This window comes from Thalassophryne amazonica, chromosome 12 (assembly GCF_902500255.1).
Source record: "Thalassophryne amazonica chromosome 12, fThaAma1.1, whole genome shotgun sequence".
NCBI classification, from domain to species: Eukaryota; Metazoa; Chordata; class Actinopteri; order Batrachoidiformes; family Batrachoididae; genus Thalassophryne; species Thalassophryne amazonica.
The window spans coordinates 48,330,357-48,351,462 of NC_047114.1; the positions used below are offsets into that span (position 1 = coordinate 48,330,357).

Here is a 21,106-nt window from a genome sequence, read left to right on the forward strand (position 1 = left end):
ATTCGCAGCATTTCACTTTTTCCACTTTTTTAGTCATAGCCTTATTCCAAACCAGAGCAAATTTATTTTTCCCCTTAAAATTCTACACACAACAGCCCATAATGATGACATGAAAAAAGTTTTTTGAAATTTTTACAAATGATTAAAAAAAAAAAAAAAAAAAAAAAAAAAAAAAAAAAAGGAATCACATGAACAAAAGTATTCAGACCCTTTGCTCAATACTTTGTTGATGCACCTTTGGCAGCAATTACAGCCCCAAGTCTTGTTGAATATGATGCCACAAGCTTGGCACAAGTATCGTTGTGCAGTTTTGTCCATTCCTCTTTGCAGCACCTCTGAAGCTCCACCAGGCTGGATGGGGAGAGCGGGTGCACAGCCATTTTCAGATTGCTCCAGAGATGTTCAATTGGATTCAGGTCTGGGCTCTGGCTGGGCCACTCAAGGACATTCACAGAGTTGTCCTGAAGCCACTCCTTTGACATTTTGGCTGTGTGTTTAGGGTCATTGTCCTGCTGAAAGACGAACTGTCACCCTAGTCTGAGGTCAAGAGCACTCTGGAGCAGGTTTTCATCCAGGTTGCCTCTACATTGCTGCATTCATCTTTCCCTCAATCTTGACTAGTCTCCCAGTTCCTGCAACTGAAAAACGTCCTCACAGAATGATGCTGCCACCAGCATGCTTCACTGTAGGGATGATGCCTGGTTTTGTCCAAACATCATACATGACCAGTCATTCTCACTGTGTTTTGTACAGCAACACTACCTCTAACCTTAAAACATAAAATTTGGGGTGCCACAGGAATCTGTCTTAGCCCCCCCTGCTTTTCTCCCTTTATATAGCCACCCCTTGGCCACATATTGTGGCGTTTTGGGATTACTTTTCATTGCTATGCTATTGATGATACTCAGTTATGCCCATACTGCTGGTAACCTCATCCGCATAAAATCCTTAGAAGATTGCCTTGCATCAGTGCAAAGCTGGATGTCTAGCAATTTCTGACTTTTAAACTCTGACAAGACTGAAATGACCTTTCTTGGTCCTGTGAGACATTAGCATCAATTTGAGCAGCTAACGACTAGCCTAGGCTCATGTGACATACATCACATGGACAAAGTGAGCAACGTTGGGGTAATTGTTGATCCTACATTGTCCGTTGACCTCCACATTAGAGATATTATGAGGACTGTTTTCTTCCACCTGTGAAATAATGCAAAGATTCATCCCATCCTGTCTTTGGGTGATGATGAGACCCTGATTCATGCATTTGTCTCTTCGAGATTGGACTACTGCAATGTTCTATTTTCTGGTTTCAGTCCAACATTTAGGGGTCCCCAATTGGTTCAAAATGCTGCTGTCAGACATTTGACAAGAAGCAGAAGGTTTGACCACATTACACCCATTTTGGCGTCACTTCACTGGCTTCCTGTCTCTGTGAGATCAAATTGTAAGGTTCTGCTATTATTAACCTATAAAATTATACACGAACTAGCACCTCCCTACTTAGCTGACCTAATTAAACACTACGTACTGGCCCGGTACGTAGGGTGTGTCAATAGGGTGAATAAAAATTCTGTGGGTCGCAGAGCTTTCATTTATCATGCACCTGCTTTGTGGAATGATCTCCCTGCATCAGTAAAACAGTCAGATTCTCTAGAGACTTTCAAGTCCAGACTTAAGATGCACTTATTTTCCCTTTCATATGGCTAGAATACTGGTGTAGTATGGTACTATGCTTCCTACCCTTTAAAATTTATTTTATTAGTAAACAGAGTGGGTCGCAGCCTCAGCTTTATGTAACGTCTGGGGCTTTTAGTGAAGTTTAGGGCTAGTGGCCGGCAATCGCCTTCGTATTTCTTCTGTTTTTCTTGTTGCTTAATGGTGACAAATTATACCTTATATGTAGTCTTTCTGCCACTTGATTCTGTTTTTTTTTTTTCTCTCTCTCTCTCTCTCTTTCTGTTTGAGGTGTGGCTCCATTCAGAAGTGGGAGTGGGCATCTTCTTCTACAAGCCTCCTGTCCTGTACACTAGTATGGACTCATAAAATTTTTTCCTGTATATTTGTTTTGTTAACTGTGTCAGTAGCATGGCCCAAGCAGACAATCACCCCTTTGAGTCTGGTCTACTTGAGGTTTCTTCCTCAAATTATCAGAGGGAGTTTTTCCTTACCACTGCCACCTTGTTGTGATTTGGCGCTACATAAATGAAACAACAACAACAAAAAAAATTAACATGATGTCTGACATTCACGCCAAAGAGTTACTCTTTGTCTGATCTGACCTGAGAATTTTTTTTCTCGTGGTCTGAGAGTCCTTCAGGTGCCTTTGGGCAAACGTGTGGGCTGCGATGTCCTTTTTACTAAGGAGTGCCTTCCATCTGGCCACTCTACCATACAGGCCTGATTGGTGGATTGCGGCAGAGGTGGTTGGCCTTCTGGAAGGTTCTCCTCTGTCCATAGAAGAATGCTGGACCTCTGACAGAGTGACCATCGAGTTTTTGGTCACCTCACTGACTAAGTTCCTTCTCCTGCGATCATTCAGTTTAGACAGGTGGCCAGCTCTAGGAAGAGTCCTGGTGGATCCGAAGTTCTTCTATTTACAGATGATGGCAGCCACTGTGCTCATTGGGACCTTCAAAGCAGCAGAAATGTTTCTGTGCCTTTCCAAGATTTGTGCCTTGAGGCAATCCTGTCTCAGAGGTCTACAGACATTTCCTTTGACTTCATGCTTGGTTTGCTGTGACATGCACTGTCAACTGTGAGACCTTATATGTAGACAGGTGTGTGCCTTTCCAAATCATGTCAAATCAGCTGAATTTACCCCTAATTTTGAGCTTCATGGCAAAAGCTGTGAATACTTATATACATGAGATTTCTTATTTATTTTTTTTTTTTAATAAATTTGAAAATTCTTAAAACATTTTTCACATTGCCTTCATGGGGTATTCTGTGTAGAATTTTGAGAACAAAAATTAATTGAATTATTTCTGGAATTAGGCTGTAACATAAATTGTGGAAAAAGTGAAACTGTAAATACTTTCTGGATGCACTGGAGGTCTCTTAAGAGTATCTTTTGGTACTGCAGCAATGACTTGGTGTCAAACAAATGCTGACTAAGATGAGGAGGGAATGTCAGCTGCAACAATTTGGCCATATGGTGTATTGCTCTGGGCATGATCCAGTATGCAGTTGCATAACTGTGGGCCCCAGTGTGTGCCATCCAGGACCCAATTAATAAAGTAACCAGTAATTAATCAGGGGTATATGATTTTAAAATCTAATTACTGGACCATAGCTTGAAATCACTACATCGGTACAGTCTTGGCTAATCTTCTTGTGTTGACTTTGGGGGATTTGCCTTCATTTATAAAATGGGTGTTCATTTGAAATTTGGCATTAATTCTATAAATGCAAAGTTGCCAGTATTGTATAAAGTACCTCAAAGTGTTACTTGAGTGAAAGTTACTTTGGTAAAGGTTAGTCTCCTTTAAAAATATTACTTGTGTTAAACTCTTAAAGTATCTGACATTTACTGTACTTAAGTATCAAAAGTAAATTTGTCATATAAAATGTACTTTGAGTAAAAGTAAAATCCAAAATGAGTGGAGAGTGAAACAGTGATAGAAAAGAAAGCCAGTGTGATGTCTGGAGAAGCCAGGAGGGGGCCTCAGCCACTATAAAAGGCTGGATCCGCCTCTGGCGGTGCATTTGGTGTTGGTGACGGGATACGTGAAGCAAAAGGTTCCCTCCAATGCCCCTGAATTGTCATTCATAGACTTGGTCCTTGGAGCTCTGGAATAGCTTGAAGTGCAGTGAGAGGTTCCTTAGGGAACTCAGAAGAGACACACTACTTGCATTGTGAGAGAACATCTTGTGAGCATGACCAGCACACAGGTGCCCCAGTGCTGAGGAACCTAACAATTGGAAAAAGGCCAAGAGTGGAGGAGCATGGTGTTCATTTATTACCTGGATATGGTCGATGGATAGCTACTCTGAGAAGGAGTGGGGGTGTACTGGTGCTCCACCTGGGTGGTTGCTAGTCAGGACCTTTATTGTGGTGGAATTGACATCTTACATCCTAAGGACTGTACCAACAGAAGTCACTTGGCTCCCAATCACATAAATGTCCTTGCACAGTGTGTGCAGCATGGATAGCCTGGTTGCAGTTAAGTACATGTTTTGTCTTGCTGCCATCTTCCTACAGGCAACAAAGTTGATCCCATGGTAAAGCATGTCGCCTGCTTCATGGTCCACTCACTGCTTTTGCAAAGAAGTGTTTAGCGGGGTCACTCTGTCAGATCCTGCCACTACCACTGGCTATCTGGGCATCCACTCAGGGACAGGGTGAGAAGCTTTAAAATCTGGGAGGGATTCTGAGTAGAGCCACTGCTTCACATCAAAAGGAGCCAGTAAAGGTGGATCGGGCATTTAGTGAGGATGGCCTCTGGTGATCATTCTAGTGAGGTCTTCCGGGCATGTCCAACTAGGAGAACACCCTGGAGAAGCCCCAGAACATGTAGAGGAACTAAATTTCCCAGCTGGCTTGGGAATGCCTCTGAATTCCCAGGGGAAGAGTTAGAAGTCTTGGCTGAACATATGGAAACATGGGTTGACCTGCTTGGTCTACTACCACTGTGATTCGTATGAACAGAAAATTTATGAATGATCGTTTTGATTGGCCTCTGCTGAACAACATTCACATCATTCCTTTCACATATGGGCATGAGCAGCCATGACAAACTGATCACAATTCTAAAGAAAAAATGTCAAAATTGGTTTGATCCCAGCTCAGATTCATTGCTTCAGAACATGGTGTGGATGTTGTCATCTCAGCCTGCAAAATCATGACATAAAATTGAACCAGTGTTTGGTTTCATGTGCTATTATGGTAAACAAAGTCCAAAAGCGTGAGACGCTTACTGAATTATGTAACTTCTATATTCCAGGCCCCTGCTTTCAGCTCAGATGACACACAGTTGCAGAGAAACCGACTGTGAAAGCAGGAAAACAAAGCTTTAAAGCAGAGGGAGCCCGTGCTGCTGGTAGAATTTCACCCTTATTATTTTTGTCGTGCTTAATTTGCTCACTCGGCCCCTCCCCTTCCCTAGGCCGAATGTAATATTTGTAGTGTAATATTCTTGGGTTATTGCAAACATTGCCTCTACATCATCTATGGTTTTGTTTCATGGCTTTCCCAGTGAGACGCTGAGTGTGGAGTCCTTTGAAAGTATCATGAGTTACAGTGTGTGTGGTGAGATCTGTGCTGTAATTAGGGCAGCTTTTTTTTTTCTTCGAGTTATTATTACAAATCATGTATGCCCTCTGCTTGCAGCAGCCTGAAGTCATAGGTCTACATATGCTGGGTGGTTGATCTTTTGTTCTGCAGTGATAAGGAAAGTGCGTGTTGGCAGGCCTGGAAGTTCAGGCTTCCGAATTCTCTTATTCCTTGTCTTGTTCTTCTTTGCTCATGTATTTCTTCTGTCCCCTTTTCCTCTTTATTGTCCTCATTAATTCAGCCATAGTTTCCTGCATCCACCACTTCAACCCTTTAAATTTTTTTGCTCAAAGCACGTCACACCAAAATCATAACAATTTAGATTTAGGCTGTTAGTGACCATCCGATGATACAGTGGGATTAGTTTGTGTACTTCCATGACTGCTTTCAAAATATACAGCATTCACAACGGAGACTGCACAAAAACAAAGTACTCATTTTTCGGAGTGCTTCCAACAGTGTTTATGTAGCTTTGAGGAAAATGTCCCAGTGTGCACTTGAATAGAATGTAGTGACTAACATTAAGAATGGCACCGCAGATTAATTGGAAAGTTTACATAAGTGTGGTGTGTACTAAACACAGCCTGTTAAAAACAGTTTCTGCTAAAGACTCAGCTTTGTGCATGCTTATAAGTGTTGTCATCAACATAACTGTAAAAAATCTAAAATACATCTGTATGAGCAGACAGGCTGAAAAACAGTGGAGAACTCGACGTGCGTATGGACGTTACAACAGCGGTACTGCTCCACAAACATCAAGATCCAAAATCCAACTGACTCTCTCAAAGTAAAATACAAATTACCAGGTCCACTGAAGAGAACAAATAACAAAAGGGGAAAACACTGAACAGGGCACTCACCCACGCACAGATCACACACACGATTGCCAGTCAGAGAACAATGTGCAGGTCCACTACAAGTCCTCACATATGAATTCATTAAGAGTTTTGGGGTGAAGTGTAATGTCTCCTCTGTGCACATTCTCTGTAAATCCATGCCACCACTTTGGAATGAAAGCTCAAAACTTCAGTGTCAGACATAACAGCATTTGTTTCACTCTGTCTGATGGCCATCAGAATGTTTCTGCTTTTCCTAAAATATATGTCACATGCCGAGAAATGCTGAGTAAGATGTTTTCCAGAAATGCACCTGCTAACTCTCAGCGCAACAGGAATAATTACCAATAAAATACATCAGTGACCACTAATTATTAGTGCATGTGCATGGATAAATTTACAATCATGAATACTTTGAGGCTGTGTTGCTAACTGGGATTTTAAATTACGTGCAACATGACCTTTTAATTTCTCATGGAGGATCTGAAAAAACACATACATTTCTATGATTCCTTACTGCAACAGAAGGCTACAAAACAAGTGGGAGAGGTGTGTGTCTGTGCGTGCGTGCATAAGTAAGTAAGATCTAGTTTTATGAGATTTTAAGTTATTGTCGATGCAATATAATGTTGTCATGCAAACATTTTGCTTTTCTAACTTGAATTCGTGCATCATCTGTTGAAAACTGAAAATCTATATATTAAATGCGAAGTGGTGTGTGTGTGTGTAACTTCGATCACGGGCAGACTTTGGGTCAAAGATGAATGCTGCAAAAATGGAAAGCTGATCGGACTAATATTTTGGGAGAAATTAGGGATAATACCACCCTTGAAAAATGTCAGCTATCTATTTTAGAAACACTACCCAATCTAGAACCCATGGATCCCCATGGGCATAATCGGGTCCTGAGGACTGAGTTTTACATACATGCTGTCTAGTACAGCTAAGCCCATAACTATGTAATTCAATGCGTCATGGGCTATATTATGCAGTGTTTCCCAATCCTGGTCCTTCAGACCACAAGTATGGCACATTTTTCATTTATGCGTCATCAGCTGAGTTCAGCCCAGTCAAATGTGTTCAGCTAGTCGATTCCTGGCTGAGCATTGGGACACGCCTGATATAGGTAATTATGTGCAGGTAGAGCAGTGAAAATTGAGAAATTTGCAGTACTTTGGGTCCTGTTAACCAGTATTGCGAACAACTGGACCATCGCACATACAGTCAGGTCTATTAGTAACAGGTTTTGTAATTTTGCCGCTGTACACCCCTACAATAGAGTTGAAATGAAACAACTGAGATGTAACTGTAGTGTAGACATCTGGATAGAATTCAAGGGGTTTACAAAAATGATGGATTAACCAGTTATGGATTACAGACATTTGTACACAGTTCAGGGCTCACAAACAGAACTCAATATAAGTATTATGGGGTTTGATGAATGGTTTGGAAATGTGGAATTCCTGAGACTCCATAGAGTAACACATTTGAAGTACCCATGTCATTGATTGAGTCCACATTCAACCAATGAATTTTGGATTTTCAAGTGAGGTATACAATTGTATACACTTCATTTTTCTTTCCTGTGTCATATGCAGAGCTTATTATCATTGTTGTTGTTGTTTTGTTCTAAATTTTACAATAAGTTTCTGAAGTGTCTTGGTATTTTGTGTTGTTGTGGCAGCTTTTCGCAAAAGTTGCAGTACAAGTTGTAATGATTTTAAGTGCTTTGTTTCTCAATGAAATTGAAGGAACAAGTGGCAATTCCAAAAATGGTTGTATTTCTTATTGTTGTGCATTTTAATTTAATAAACATTTTATTGAAAAAAATATTTTCCTTATCTCCCAGTCACTGGTTCAGATATGTCAATGACACATAGGTTAAAATCAAGCAAAAGGAAGTTGAGGACTTTACAGAACACATCAACTCGGTGGACTCCAATATCAAGTTCACACGTGAGGATGCCAGAAACAACCATTTATCCTTCTTTGATTGTCATGTTACGATTGGAGAGAACAGGCAGCTCCAGACAGGGGTTTACAGAAAATCCACTCACACTGACCAATATCTGCTCTTTGGCTCAAACCACCCCCTTGAACACAAGCTTGGGGTGATCAGGACTCTTCAACACAGAGCCTTATAGGTGCCCACAACTGCAGAGGGAAGGGCTAAAGAACAACAACTTGTCCGGAAAGCCCTCACAGTATATGGGTACCCACGAGGATCCCTGGACAAAGTGCAGAAGTCCCAGAGAACAAAGAGACCAGATAGACAGGAGACGGAGACAAGAAGAAGAGTGTCTCTCCCTTATTTAGCAGGAGTAGGGGAAAAACTACAGAGGATCTTCAGACAGCACAAAATTCCAGTTTACTTTAAACCGGTTAACACCTTGAGACAGAAATTAGTTCACCCTAAGGAGAGGATCCCTAGTTACAAACAGAGCAATGTAGTGTATTCTATCAGATGTCAGGAAAACTGTAACGAACACTACACAGGTGAGACTAAGCAACCTTTACACAAAAGGCTATACAACTAGGCTTTCCCCCTACAACTGTGGGGGGAAAAAGGTAGCTAAATTCCTGTGATGAAGCGAAGCTCCACACATCTTGCTGTGATGACTGCTCCAGACAGAATTCATACCTATGGACTTTACGCCATTCATTCCACAATGCTGCGTGTATATAAAATCCACATCCTTTTTAATACTTTTGTTGTTTTGTGTTTTTCTTACGGTTGGATGGCACTAACCAAGGATTTTTTTTAGACGGTCACTGGGATGGATATAACAATGTTTTCAATTCCCTAAAAATGTCTAACTAAAATCAAAGATTAAGAAATACAAACATTATGGAACTGTATGACAAATCTGTCTGGTATAAGCAGTTCTCGAAAACTGAGTGACTGAGTGAAAAAGAAGACTTGTAAGGGATGCCATCAAGACACCCAGACAACAATGATGGAGTTATTGGCTTCCCTGTTTGTGATGTCTTTTGCAACTTTTGTCTGTTAGCAGCTGTTCAGACATACATAATACATACATAATGTCAGGTTTGAGCAGTAGTTTGCCCATTTCAATTCAATTTATTTTCATTATATAACTCCAAATCACAACAAAGTTGCCTCAAGGTGCTTCACACAAGTAAGGTCTAACCTTACCAACCCCTAGAGCAAGCACACAGGTGACAGTGGTAAGAAAAACCTTGTTCTGATGATTTGAGGAAGAAACCTCGAGCAGACCAGACTCAAAGGGGTGACCGTCTGCTTGGGCCATGCTACCAACAAAATTCACAATACGATTTCACAGGAAATTTTGAGGAAATTTTGGAAGTAGATGCTGTGGTGCACAGGACAGGAGGCCTGCAGAAGAAGCCACACACTCGCATCTCTGGATGGCGCCGCACCTCAAATAGAAAGAAAAAAACAGAATCAGGGGGCAGAAAGACAAGTACAGTATAATTTGTCAGCATTAAGCAACAAGTAAAACAGAAGAAATACTAAGGTGATTGCCGGTCTCTAGCCCTAAGCTTCACCGCGGCGGCCCCCTCTGTTTACTAATAAAATTAATTTAAAAGGGTAGAAAACATAGTACCATACTATGCCAGTATGCTAGCCATATGAAAGGGAAAATAAGTGTGTCTTAAGTCTGGACTTGAAAGTCTCCACAGAATCTGACTGTTTTATTGATGCAGGGAGATAATTCCACAGAACAGGGGCACGATAAGAGAAAGCTCTGTGACACGCAGACTTTTTGTTCACCCTGGGGAGACAAAGTAGTCCTACACCCTGAAAATGCAGAGCCCGGGCCAGTACCTAGGGTTTAAGAAGGTCAGCTAAGTAGGGAGGACCTAGTCCGTGAATAACTTTATATCGTAGCAAAGGAACCTTAAAATCTGATCTCACAGGTACAGGAAGCCAGTAAAGAGACACAAAAATGAGTAATGTGGTCAAACGTTCTGCTTCATGTTAAACATCTGGCAGCAGCTTTTTGAACCAATTGGAGACCCCTAATGGTGGACTGTGTTAAACAAGAAAATAGATCATTGCAGTAGTCAAATCTAGAAGAGACAAACGCATGAATCAGGGTCTCAGCATCAGCCATAGACAGGATGGGACAAGTCTTCGCTATATTTCGCAGGTGGAAGAAAGCAGTAATATCTCTAATGTGGAGGTCAAAGGACAACGTAGAATCAAAAATTACTCCATGGTTCCTTACTTTGTCAGTGTGATGTATGACACATGAGCCTAGGCTAAGTGTTAGCTGGTCAAATTGATACTGATGTCTCACTGGACCAAGAACCATCATTTCAGTCTTGCCAGAGTTTAAAAGTAGGAAATTGCTAGACATCCAGCTTGTCACTGATGCAAGACAATCCTCTAACGCTTTTATGTGGATGAGATTATCAGCAGTTTTTGGCATGTATAACTGAGTATCATCAGCATAGCAATGAAAGGTAATCCCAAAATTCCGCAATATGCACCCAAGGGGTGCTACATAATTGTAGAAAAGCAGGGGGCCTAAGATGGACCCCTGTGAAACCCCAAATTTCATGTCACTAAGGTTAGATGTAGTGTTACTGTACAAAACAGTGAGGATGACTGGTCAGGTATGATGCCAACCATGCAAGGGCATTCCCAGTAATCCTAAAATAATTCACCAGCCTATCAAGTAGAATATGATGATACAAAGGCAGAACTAAGATCTAACGGCACCAGAACCATAGTGGTGTCCGAATCCATTGCAAGCAGAAGATTATTCACCACTTTAGTGAGAGCTGTCTCTGTGGAATGATATTTTCTCAAAGCAGACTGCAGTGGCTCAAAAAGAGTTTTCTCAGTAAGGTGGTCCACAAACTGCCGTGAAACCACCTGCCAGAAGGCACATGGGAGTTTCAAGCCAAGATATGTTTTCTATCATGAAAATCTATATCTGTTTCACTTCAGTATGAAACTGTGACTGGTAGTGAAACAGGCACAGTTCCACTGTGCACAGTCAGAGAAGCCTGTAACTCCTTAATTGCTGTTTGTATGTCTGGTGGCTTCCCTCACAGTGTGCCATACTCTTTGTATTCATGTTTTAAATGCAGTCTAAGACATATTAACTGATTTTTGAAATTATCATGTGTCTATCCCATGACTTGTCTAATTAAAACTGGCTGGAAAAGTGATAATTTGTTCCCCCCAACAAAATTCCCCTATACCCTGCAAGTTCTGGATGTTCTAATGTAGACTACACACATCTCAGTGCAGTACAGTCCCAATCATACGTGGTGCAGCATGGGTTCATCCCAGTGCCGATGCTTGTTGGCATGCCCCATGATTTGTCCACCAAAGAGTGGTGACAAGTCAGTCCGCTGCCCTTCAAGCAAGAGTTGTCAGTCAGTAGATTAGCTGCTGAACTCCACCAGCACAGTTCACCAGCCCTCCTGGATTCCTCCAAGCAAAGAAGCTGAACTCCTCATAGTCTCCAATTTGTTGTTGTGTTGTTCCACTTAGACTCCTCGAATCAAATCATTAGGATGATTCATTCGCTGGATGTCAGCCTTCATGTGCTCTTCCCAGGTTTGGCTCCAAGAGGTACGATCATGGATAGAGAGAAAATAGAAATGAATTAATCAAAGCAATTAATCCACAGTAACATCAACTTCAACAATCAAACCTGCTCTGTTAACACTCCTTGGCAATTTGGTTTGCATGAGACTGAGTGGTTTCCCAACAGTAATATGACTAATAGAAGCAAGAAGGAAGCCAGGCATTCAGTACAACTAAGTGTAAAATAATTAAAGAGAAAAGCTCAATCTTTAATCTGTTTATAAATGATTCAACAGAATCCAACTAACAGAGAAGGATTTTCTTAAAAAGGTGTGGAAATTCAGCTACATTTTGCCGCAAGGAACACGAGACTCAAGTGTGTGATACTTAAATTCAATTGCTGCCTTTAAAAATATGACTATTTACACTTTAAAATAAGTTTTGTTTCAATTTAAAACTCACACGAAAATTAGCTGACTAACTGAAATTTTCATTTCACTTCGAAAACCTTTACAAATGTTTTGACAGGGTCAGTTGAAATTTCATAGTTCACTATGTTAAATGGAAATATATTAAATAAACAAGCTACTATTATTTATTAACCACATCCTTTCTTAGTGTGTCTGAAAGTCCTTCTGCATTTCACTCCAATTTGTGCAACAAATACTCTTCATATATAACAACAAATACCCAATCAAAAAAAAAAAAAAAAAAAAAAAAAAAAAAAAAAATATATATATATATATATATATATATATATATATATATATATATATATATATATATATATATAATGTATATATATATAATGTATAAATAAACATTTTTATACTTCTTTTGTTTACCTTTTTCCTTTTAACCTTTGTACATAGATGGCCCTTTTGCACTTAATGGCTCTGCATGCAATTTTGTTATAGTTTTTGTATAATGACAAGAACAATTCTGATTCTGAATAAATTCTGAGTTCACCATGAAGCTGTGACTAGCGGTGCAACAGCGAAAAGTTGCACTTTGCAGAGTTTCTCCATTCGCAGCCACAGAAATCGATTACTCCTGCAGAGGGGTCATGGGTGTGTTGGTGGCTCTTCTCACTACTGAGAACTGCTTACTGCAGACAAATGTTGGTTACATTTTTTTGATGATGGATAGAAATGAAGTCCAAAACATATTCAGCAACTTAGAGGTGTACATGTATCCATCCCCTGATGTGTCTCAAGAAAAATGTCTGAAAAAGTGATGATTTGGACAGGAATCTTTATGTTTAACTTATTTAATTATGATTCGGCTCAAGAATAGTTGTAATTCTTTAATTGTTCATGATTTTTTCATATTGTTGTTGTTATTATTATTGTTAAAAAAAAACCTTTGAATTAATGCTAACAGTCTACACTGAGCTTTTTTTATTGCATTTCAACTCTCGTATCGTGGTGTACAGAGTAAAAAAAAAAAAAAAATCAGTCAGACGACCTTTGGATGTGACTGTAGCTCAGATTCTTTATTGCCATTATTACAAGTACCTGTAAATACAAAGCAAATAAAAAGGGCATAACACATGTCAGTGTAGTCATTTATCCAGTTACTTTTGGTCTCTTAAATGTGATGCATGCAAAAATCCTTGGAATACCTGCACCATTCGCCCAATTTTTGAGATGAATGCCTTAACAAAGGTCTGTACTCAAAGATCATGATTTATTTTCACCCCCCGCATTCTGTAAAAAGGACTAAAAACAAATAGTTCTGGACTACTACTGGAATGTGTCAGATATAGATCTATATGTAGTATGTAGGTGTTTGCACCCCCTTGTGACAGAGCCAGAGATGCTGCGGGCGGCCTCATCTGGCACTGATCCCCGGCTTGTTCCCTGAGAGGCAGCGCTGCGATACAGACACTCGACCCAGAGAAGCACTTTGATTTGCACATCTCGTTTGAAGTGCAGGACCGAGAGCCTGATGGCTTGTGATTAATATAAGCCCCCGCCCTCCATGCGCTCAGCTGTACATGCGCGCACACCCGCAGTCAGAATGAGATGAATTTACACGGCCTGTTTTTTTTTTGGCTCATGTGCACAGCGTATGCACCTCCTTCCCTGTGTGACACAGGCAGTCTGCTCTGGTCCGCCGGACTCTTTGAACTTGTGCCTCTGACACTTTGCCATCTCAGAAGGGCACCTCTGCTCCCATCATCCTCTCCTCTGTGCCTCTTCAGGTTGCCCTGATGCATCTCTCTCTCTCTCATCACTTTGTGTTTTTGCAGCACACTGCCTGCAATGTTCTTAGCTGACCGGGTCACAAAGTCAACATTCTGATCTTGTAGGATTTCCTAATCTTGTAGGATTTCCTCAGCAGTTAAATTTTAGATTGATCCTTGGAGAAGAGGTTTGCCAGAAGCTGAAGATTTCTGACCTGTGTTCAAGACAGATCTTTCAGCTCCTTCTTATTGGTGAAGTTTGCCTTTAATGTGTAATATATCAGAAAGCTGTGGAAGTTTTTTTTGTGAGAAATTCATCTTTCTTGTCTTATTTCTTTTCCAGGTCCATAAGTCATTGGACAGTGACATAATTGTATTATAAATTTGCCTCTGTTTGCCACAACAATAGATTGGGGCACCAGGGGGCGCAAAAGCATACACCTGCATCAGTGGGGAAAGTACATTTTCTACTTCATTACAACAATCTAGGTCTGCCCTTCAGTATGCTCAAGGTCAAGCTAGAAGTTGCACATTGTAAGGTCACATGATTTCCTATCCATGCTTAACACAAACCACATACCTATCTGACAATGTTTAGCGGCTATAAAAGGTCAAAGCTTGAGTAACCTTGATTGTGACCTTCAGTGTCAAATGGAATGGCATTATGACTTCCTATTCACGTCTTTTAGTAATCATGGGTCTATTTTCTCTGATTCATCAGTTGCAAGCCTTAGAATTTTTTACTTAATTATATTGTTCAAAAAATGTTGCTGAAAGTCAAAAGTTAATGGCTTCATCTTTGGGTGAAGCTGGTCAAAATTTGGTTAAAGTTCCTCCTTCGTTTTGAGATATTGTGTTCGCAAACAATAAATGCTTCTCTTATGGGGGGGGGGGGGGGCATGACTGAGCTTGTTGAAACAATCAAGATGTTCTTGTAGTGTAGATTTTAGTCTATAATTCAAGAGGTTTATCAAAAATGTCACAAACATTTCAGAATAGCAGTCATTTTTATCCAGAGCCCCTACATTTTCAGAGGACTTAAGTAATGGTCTGTCTTTGGGCAGTCCGTTCTCAAGAGACCATTGTCGTTGCATCTCTGTAATGTCATCTGCTATGGCGGTACAGTACAATGCGTGATTTGTTGTCCTTCTTGCATATGGTGCACATGTATTGTGTACCCAGGGGTGTGGTTGATGTTGCTTGCTTCTGTCTGCCATTTCTCGGCTGGTAGTTGGCCTCTCGTCACATCTGCGTTAAGGACAACAATTTGAACAGCCTGGTGCCAGGCAGCTCTGTCTTCAGCCCACACCTTAACACAATTTACAGACTTCTGAGCGTGAGATTGGATAAACTGTAACAAAAATACTTTGTCCAAATATATATATATATATATATATATATATATATATATATATATATATATATAATGGATGGTAAGGAGTCCAACATAGAGAAATATTGGATGAAGAAAAGTTATATAACTATTTTAAAATAGTAAATAACTATTTAAAATAACTATTTATATATATAACATATTTCTCTATGTTGGACAACTAGCCATCCATCAATTGTTATGTTCTCCACCCCCCTCCCAAATTAAAGAAACAACAAAGAGTCAAGTAAATTAGATCAATTTATTTTGTTGTGAACAGCATATGATTGATTCTGATGCAATGAATGCTTCTAAAATGTCAGTAGTGTGCTTGTCTACCTTCTTCCTTGGAGTTCAATATTTCCACCAGTTCCTTCTCTGTGAACTCAGCAAACCTCGCTGGCAGACGATTTTCTGCTGTTGTTGACATGTTTGTTGCCATTTTTTCAACCAGTGTCTGTCAGCTAGTTCCTGACCTTCGTATGCCGCGCACCGATTGGCTAGCTGTTGGCAGTAAGCTCTAACGCTATTGGTTAGTGGGAACCGATCCAATATAACTTTTGGTCCTAGCCTTTTGGGATCCTTTTGGATGGATATATATATATATATATATATATATATATATATATATATATATATATATATATATATATATATATATATATATATATATATATATATATATATATATATGAGTTCAGATGCAAAACCCGGTATCTCCAAAACTATAAATTTTTAGTTGAGGTCAACATGTACTTGGCTGTCAAGGGGACCATCAGTGTGCAAAATATGAAAGAATTTGAACAAACTGTTTTCATTTTATTGATGAAGGTCTGTGCATTTCCAAATATGGTTTCCTTTAAATCTCCATTTTCAACTGCATTTTTCTCCATTTAAAAAAGAAATACTTACTGGGTTTTGCATCTGAACTCTACATATGTAAATGCAAAAAGAGCATCTTGATTGTTTATTTTCAACTCCACTGTGGTGTTACTGATGATACTTCCTGTGTTATCTGATGTCTTTTATTGTAGAAATATCACTTTTTCCTTTATTGTGGCTGCATATTCCAAATCTTCTTCGACAAAACCATTGCTGTCTGGTATATAGAGTATGGAGTGATATGTCTGTTATAAAGAATATTTTAAGAGTGCAGAGACTAAATGCAAGAAGCCGTTTTTATCATCAGTGGATCAAATCGGAACTCATCGGCTGCCCTGCATTATTGATATCGTTATTTACCTGATGAAAGCTTCGTCACGTTGCAAGGCCTTTGAAGAGAGTAGATATGTGTGCTCTTTATTCTTATTTTTCTGGATACATCTCTTTTGTCTCACTCACTTTGTGCCTCCAAGGTCATGTCACACTTTGTTTACCGCTTTTCTGAACTGATATAATCCAGCTATCAATGGAGCCGTGATTGGAATCGTGCAGATTGAGCAAGAAAAGTAAGGACTGGTAGTTTTTGTTTTGTTTTTATAATAAAGAGGGAATTGTCGTGCTTATTTTCGTTCCGTTTTCTAGTCTTTCTGCCAAGCTGTTATAGTCGTCTCTAAAGACGCCACCCCGGTCTGTGAGGCGCACTTTGCATCAAGCCACTTGGGATTCTGAAGACTGTATCTGTGAAAACCTGGTGTCTCTGTCCCATCGTCTCGCATCTCTCCCTCGTCTCTGATTCCCCTCTTTGTGTGTGTCATTTTCTTTCAACCTCTTGCCACCTCTCAGTGGGGTGCCACGATTCATTCAGCACAGTGAGGCCTTGAGGAATTGGAAGCGACAGAGCAGAAAAAAGAATAGAAAAACTCAAATGGGAAAGGAGATAGACGAATTGGGAATTGGGGAGGCGGGATGGAGTGAGGTGTTAAAGTGAGAGAAACCAGACGGGGCACTGTGGCACACTGGGAGATCGAAGGATTAAAGATCAAGGAAAAGTGTCCAAAATGTACAGATTTCCATGGAGATGGGCAGAGAAATCAGTGGAATGGTGAGAGTGGAGGGATGGCAGTGGAATGATGGGAGGCCTATGTTAACCATCAGCTCGAAATCGTGAATTATCCACAAACCATTAATTGCAAAACATGAATAGTGAAAAAAATATCTCCCAAAACATGAATGTAGGTATACATTCAGCTTAAGTAGTTTATGGATTTCAGTTTACGGATCATCTCCAAAGTTTTTCACAATGATGTGTGCAGTGAATTTGGTGACACCACACACGAATTTATTGAATATTTTTCTGATGTCTTGTTTTTGCACTTTGTAGACGATCCCTACGCTTCAGTTTTTCCGCAGTCTGCTCGTTCAGGTCAATATTATTTTTCCAGTTTAGAGGACGGCTCATATGGATAAAAATAAGGTTGCAGCTTGTTGTTTACCTTCCTGAGGTTAGAAACTAGTGTTGTTTGTTTTTTCTACAACGTTTCTCTGAAGATGATTGAGCCGTTTACCGAAGGGCGAGGATTCTGTCCTCTTTGAGTTTGACAGGTGGACCGTCCCAGTCAGACTCTTCACCTGACACTGTCCCTGGAGTGGGACACACCCAGCAGGAATGGGCGCTTGACACCATATATATATATATATATATATATATATATATATATATATATATATATATATATATATATATATATATATATATATACCCACCCCAATTTTCTTTCTCTTACTTGAATCCAGACACTTTTAAATGGTAATGCCTTTCTTTTGGCGAAGCACACCTCTCTTCGTCTTTTTTGTCCTCTTTCTCCTTTTCTGCTTCTCACCATTAACTTCCCACTGACGCAAAGAGGCATCTGTTGAATAAGCGCTACTTAATTCCATCAACACAACTTGGCACAATAAATCGGACTGTCACATAATTCGCTATCTCACTGTCATATTTCTTCCACACGCGCGCGCTCGCACACTATCATCATTAACTTGCTACCGTCTGGAGTGCTTAGCGTGACTTACGAGCAGCATGAATAAACCACAGAGATGACGTGCTCTCTTTATGGGGAGGTTGTGCTGTACTTTTTTTTTTTTTAGCTGTGATTTGCAATTTACATTTCCTGCTCTTTGACAAAAAATATCTTCTCTCTCCCCTCCAGGTTCTGGCAACATGGAGACTGTATCTCTTTGCTGTCAAAGTGCCCACCAAGGTAAGTGATCCCCACACTCAATGGAATTTTATGCCTCTCACTTAACTGCTTTGATCTTGGTGTATTTCAAAAGGGATCCGACACTGTCACAGACTTTCAGCAGGTTGAAAAAAAAAGGATGATTGTGGCACTGTTGTGGAAGAATAGTAGTGTTTCTTTTTCTACTTGTGACCGTATTGATGTTGTGATGTTACTTGATTGTTTTCAGGTGGAGGTTACCTTCAACTTCTTGGAAATCCGAGCAATGAACACCTATCCAGAACACCAGGTGAAATCCTGCAGAGCGCATCAACTTCCTCACACAAAACTTGAAATTTTTGATCTCATTAAAATTTTTGTAGAAGATAGGGAGGTTCTGTCATCACATAATCGTAGCTGGATCTGAATATGAGAATGTTTATGTATTACTATTATGGTTATTAGGGCATTATGTTGATTTATCACAATTAGTGCACAATTGTTAGGAAAATTACCTAAAAACACTAACACAGAAAACAAAAGAGACATCAGGGGAAACGGATTTCAGTTTTTAAGATCTTTCGTCATTTAAAGCTTAAAAGGTACATGTCATACAGAGTGTAAGTCTGAAGACAAAATACGAGTACATTCAGTTTTCATGCTACTTGTATGCAGTCCCAAGGTGTTACAAAGTCCATTCAATGAAATCATTTGATAGTATAAGACAGTCACTCTCAAAAGTCCGTTCCTTGGTCATTCATCATACACTGATGAAACATTGTCTTGCCTCATCACATTGCATCAGACAATCAGACGAATAGTCCTTTCCTTCTTGTTCATCATGCACTGATGAACGCCTCATCAATCTTATCTGTGCCCTTTGTGCACTTCCTCTTCCATGGCATTGTTCAATCAATTACTAAGACAGTTATAATGGTAAATATATTTTAGACAGCACTGACAACATTAACTTTTCTAAAAACAAGGTTAGATATTACCTCATGTTGAGTAGATGGTGTAACATGAGTGTCAGTGTGATGTTGGTATAAACTGACCTCCTAATGAGAAGAGCATGAAGTAGTAATAATTCCTGTATAAGCCTTCAGGATCATTTGTACCAGTGCTTAACCCTGGATTCTGTAGCGTGATGCAAATCAAAGTCTACGGCTCCCTCTGAATGGGACACCATTCCAAGCAAGTTACGTGTCAGTCAAGGCCGGTGTCCATTTACAGCTGGGGAGACTGAGATAATCCAGATTGTATTTTAAGGACACAGACAGGTAGCGTGACAGGGAATGAAATCCACATCTACATATTTGTAGTCCAACTCCGATGGAGCTACTTGTTCTACTCTACTAATGAAGAGATTCTCAGTTTGGACTCTGTGGTATATCTCACCAGTGCTAAATAGTGAAGCATTCATATTTATAACACTGATTAGTCATGTGGAGTAAATGAGGCAGCACACTGTAATATTTATATAAATATGAATCTCAACAATGACTGAAGGTGGGTTGGTTCAGTTTTGTTGGATTTGCATGTGTACATTTTCATACTCATGAGAAGACCATCATATATGGGAACAAATGGATCTCAGCTGTACTGAATAATGGAAATCTCATATTTAACATTACGGCTACCTCACGTGAAAGACATGTTGCTATTATATTTGCATCTATTTTTATCTCATTCATCTGAAGGATAGATGAACTTTGCCGTGATGCAGCATCTGCCATCCATTCATAGTTCCCCTACATGCCTACAACAGAATAAGTAAGACCTATACAGGCCTTGAAAGCCCATTTGGCCAGAAATTATCCATGGATACCATAGTGTGCAGTTGATGAGTCTGTGACTCCCACTGGATGGGACACCAGTTCATTTCAAGTTACTTCCCCAGAAAAGGTTGGGACCTATTTGCATATGGGTGCACTGGGATTATGCAGATGAAGTGTATTCTCCAAAGGTATAGACCAGTAACCTGAAGTGCACACCTGGAGTCGAACCCAGTGATTGGTAGTCCAATGTCTATGCCACAGATCCACCTGCCCTACTCCTATAGTTATGGCATTATTTTGATCAAACCTGCACACAAAATTCCCCAGGTCATGTTCAACATCAAAGTCTATGTCCATTTAATGAGCTTCACAAAAATCCCTACTCCTGCAACATTATAATGGTCTGCCACAAAATGATCTTCAGTGGTCTTCCATCATAGGATGGTTGTTTGTAGGATGACTTTAGAGGTAAAGAAGAAGAAGAGAGTGAGAGCTCAACAAAGGATCAGATGGTGGAAGCTGAAGGAGGAAGACTGTTGTGTGAAATTTAGTGAGCGGGTGAGAGAAGCACTGGTTGGAGGAGAAGCAATTTTGTACAACTGGAAAAGTACTGCAGATGTGGTGAGGGAGACAGCTAGGACAGTACTGGGTATGACATCTGGACAGTGGAAGGAAGACAAGGAGACTTGGTGGTGGAATGAAGAGGTCCAGGAAAGCATAAGGAGAAAGAGGTTGGCGAAAAGGTTTTGGGATAGTAGGAGAGATGAAGAAAGTAGACAGGAGTACAAGGAGATGCGGCATAAGGCGAAAAGAGAAGTGGCAAAAGCAAAGGAAAAGGCATATTGCGAGTTGTACAAGAAGTTGAATAGTAAGGAAGGAGAAAAGGACTTGTACCGATTGGCCAGACAAAGGCACAGAGCTGGAAAGGATGTGCAGCAGGTTAGGGTGGTAAAAGATGCACATGGTAATGTGCTGACAAGTGAGGAGTGTGTGCTGAGAAGGTTGAGGGAATATTTTGAAGAGTTGATGAAT

The 21,106-nt window shown here is 40.1% G+C and overlaps 1 protein-coding gene across 1 annotated transcript in view; it reads left to right on the plus strand.

The window, feature by feature from the left end:
* The window catches only part of carmil3 (capping protein regulator and myosin 1 linker 3), a 253,784-nt gene that overhangs the window by 26,365 nt on the left and 206,313 nt on the right, over positions 1-21,106 (plus strand). Inside the window, exons 3-4 of the mRNA XM_034182575.1 lie at positions 18,288-18,338; positions 18,547-18,606. Of these exons, the coding sequence (XP_034038466.1) occupies positions 18,288-18,338; positions 18,547-18,606 (111 nt within the window). The remainder of the gene's footprint in view (positions 1-18,287; positions 18,339-18,546; positions 18,607-21,106) is intronic.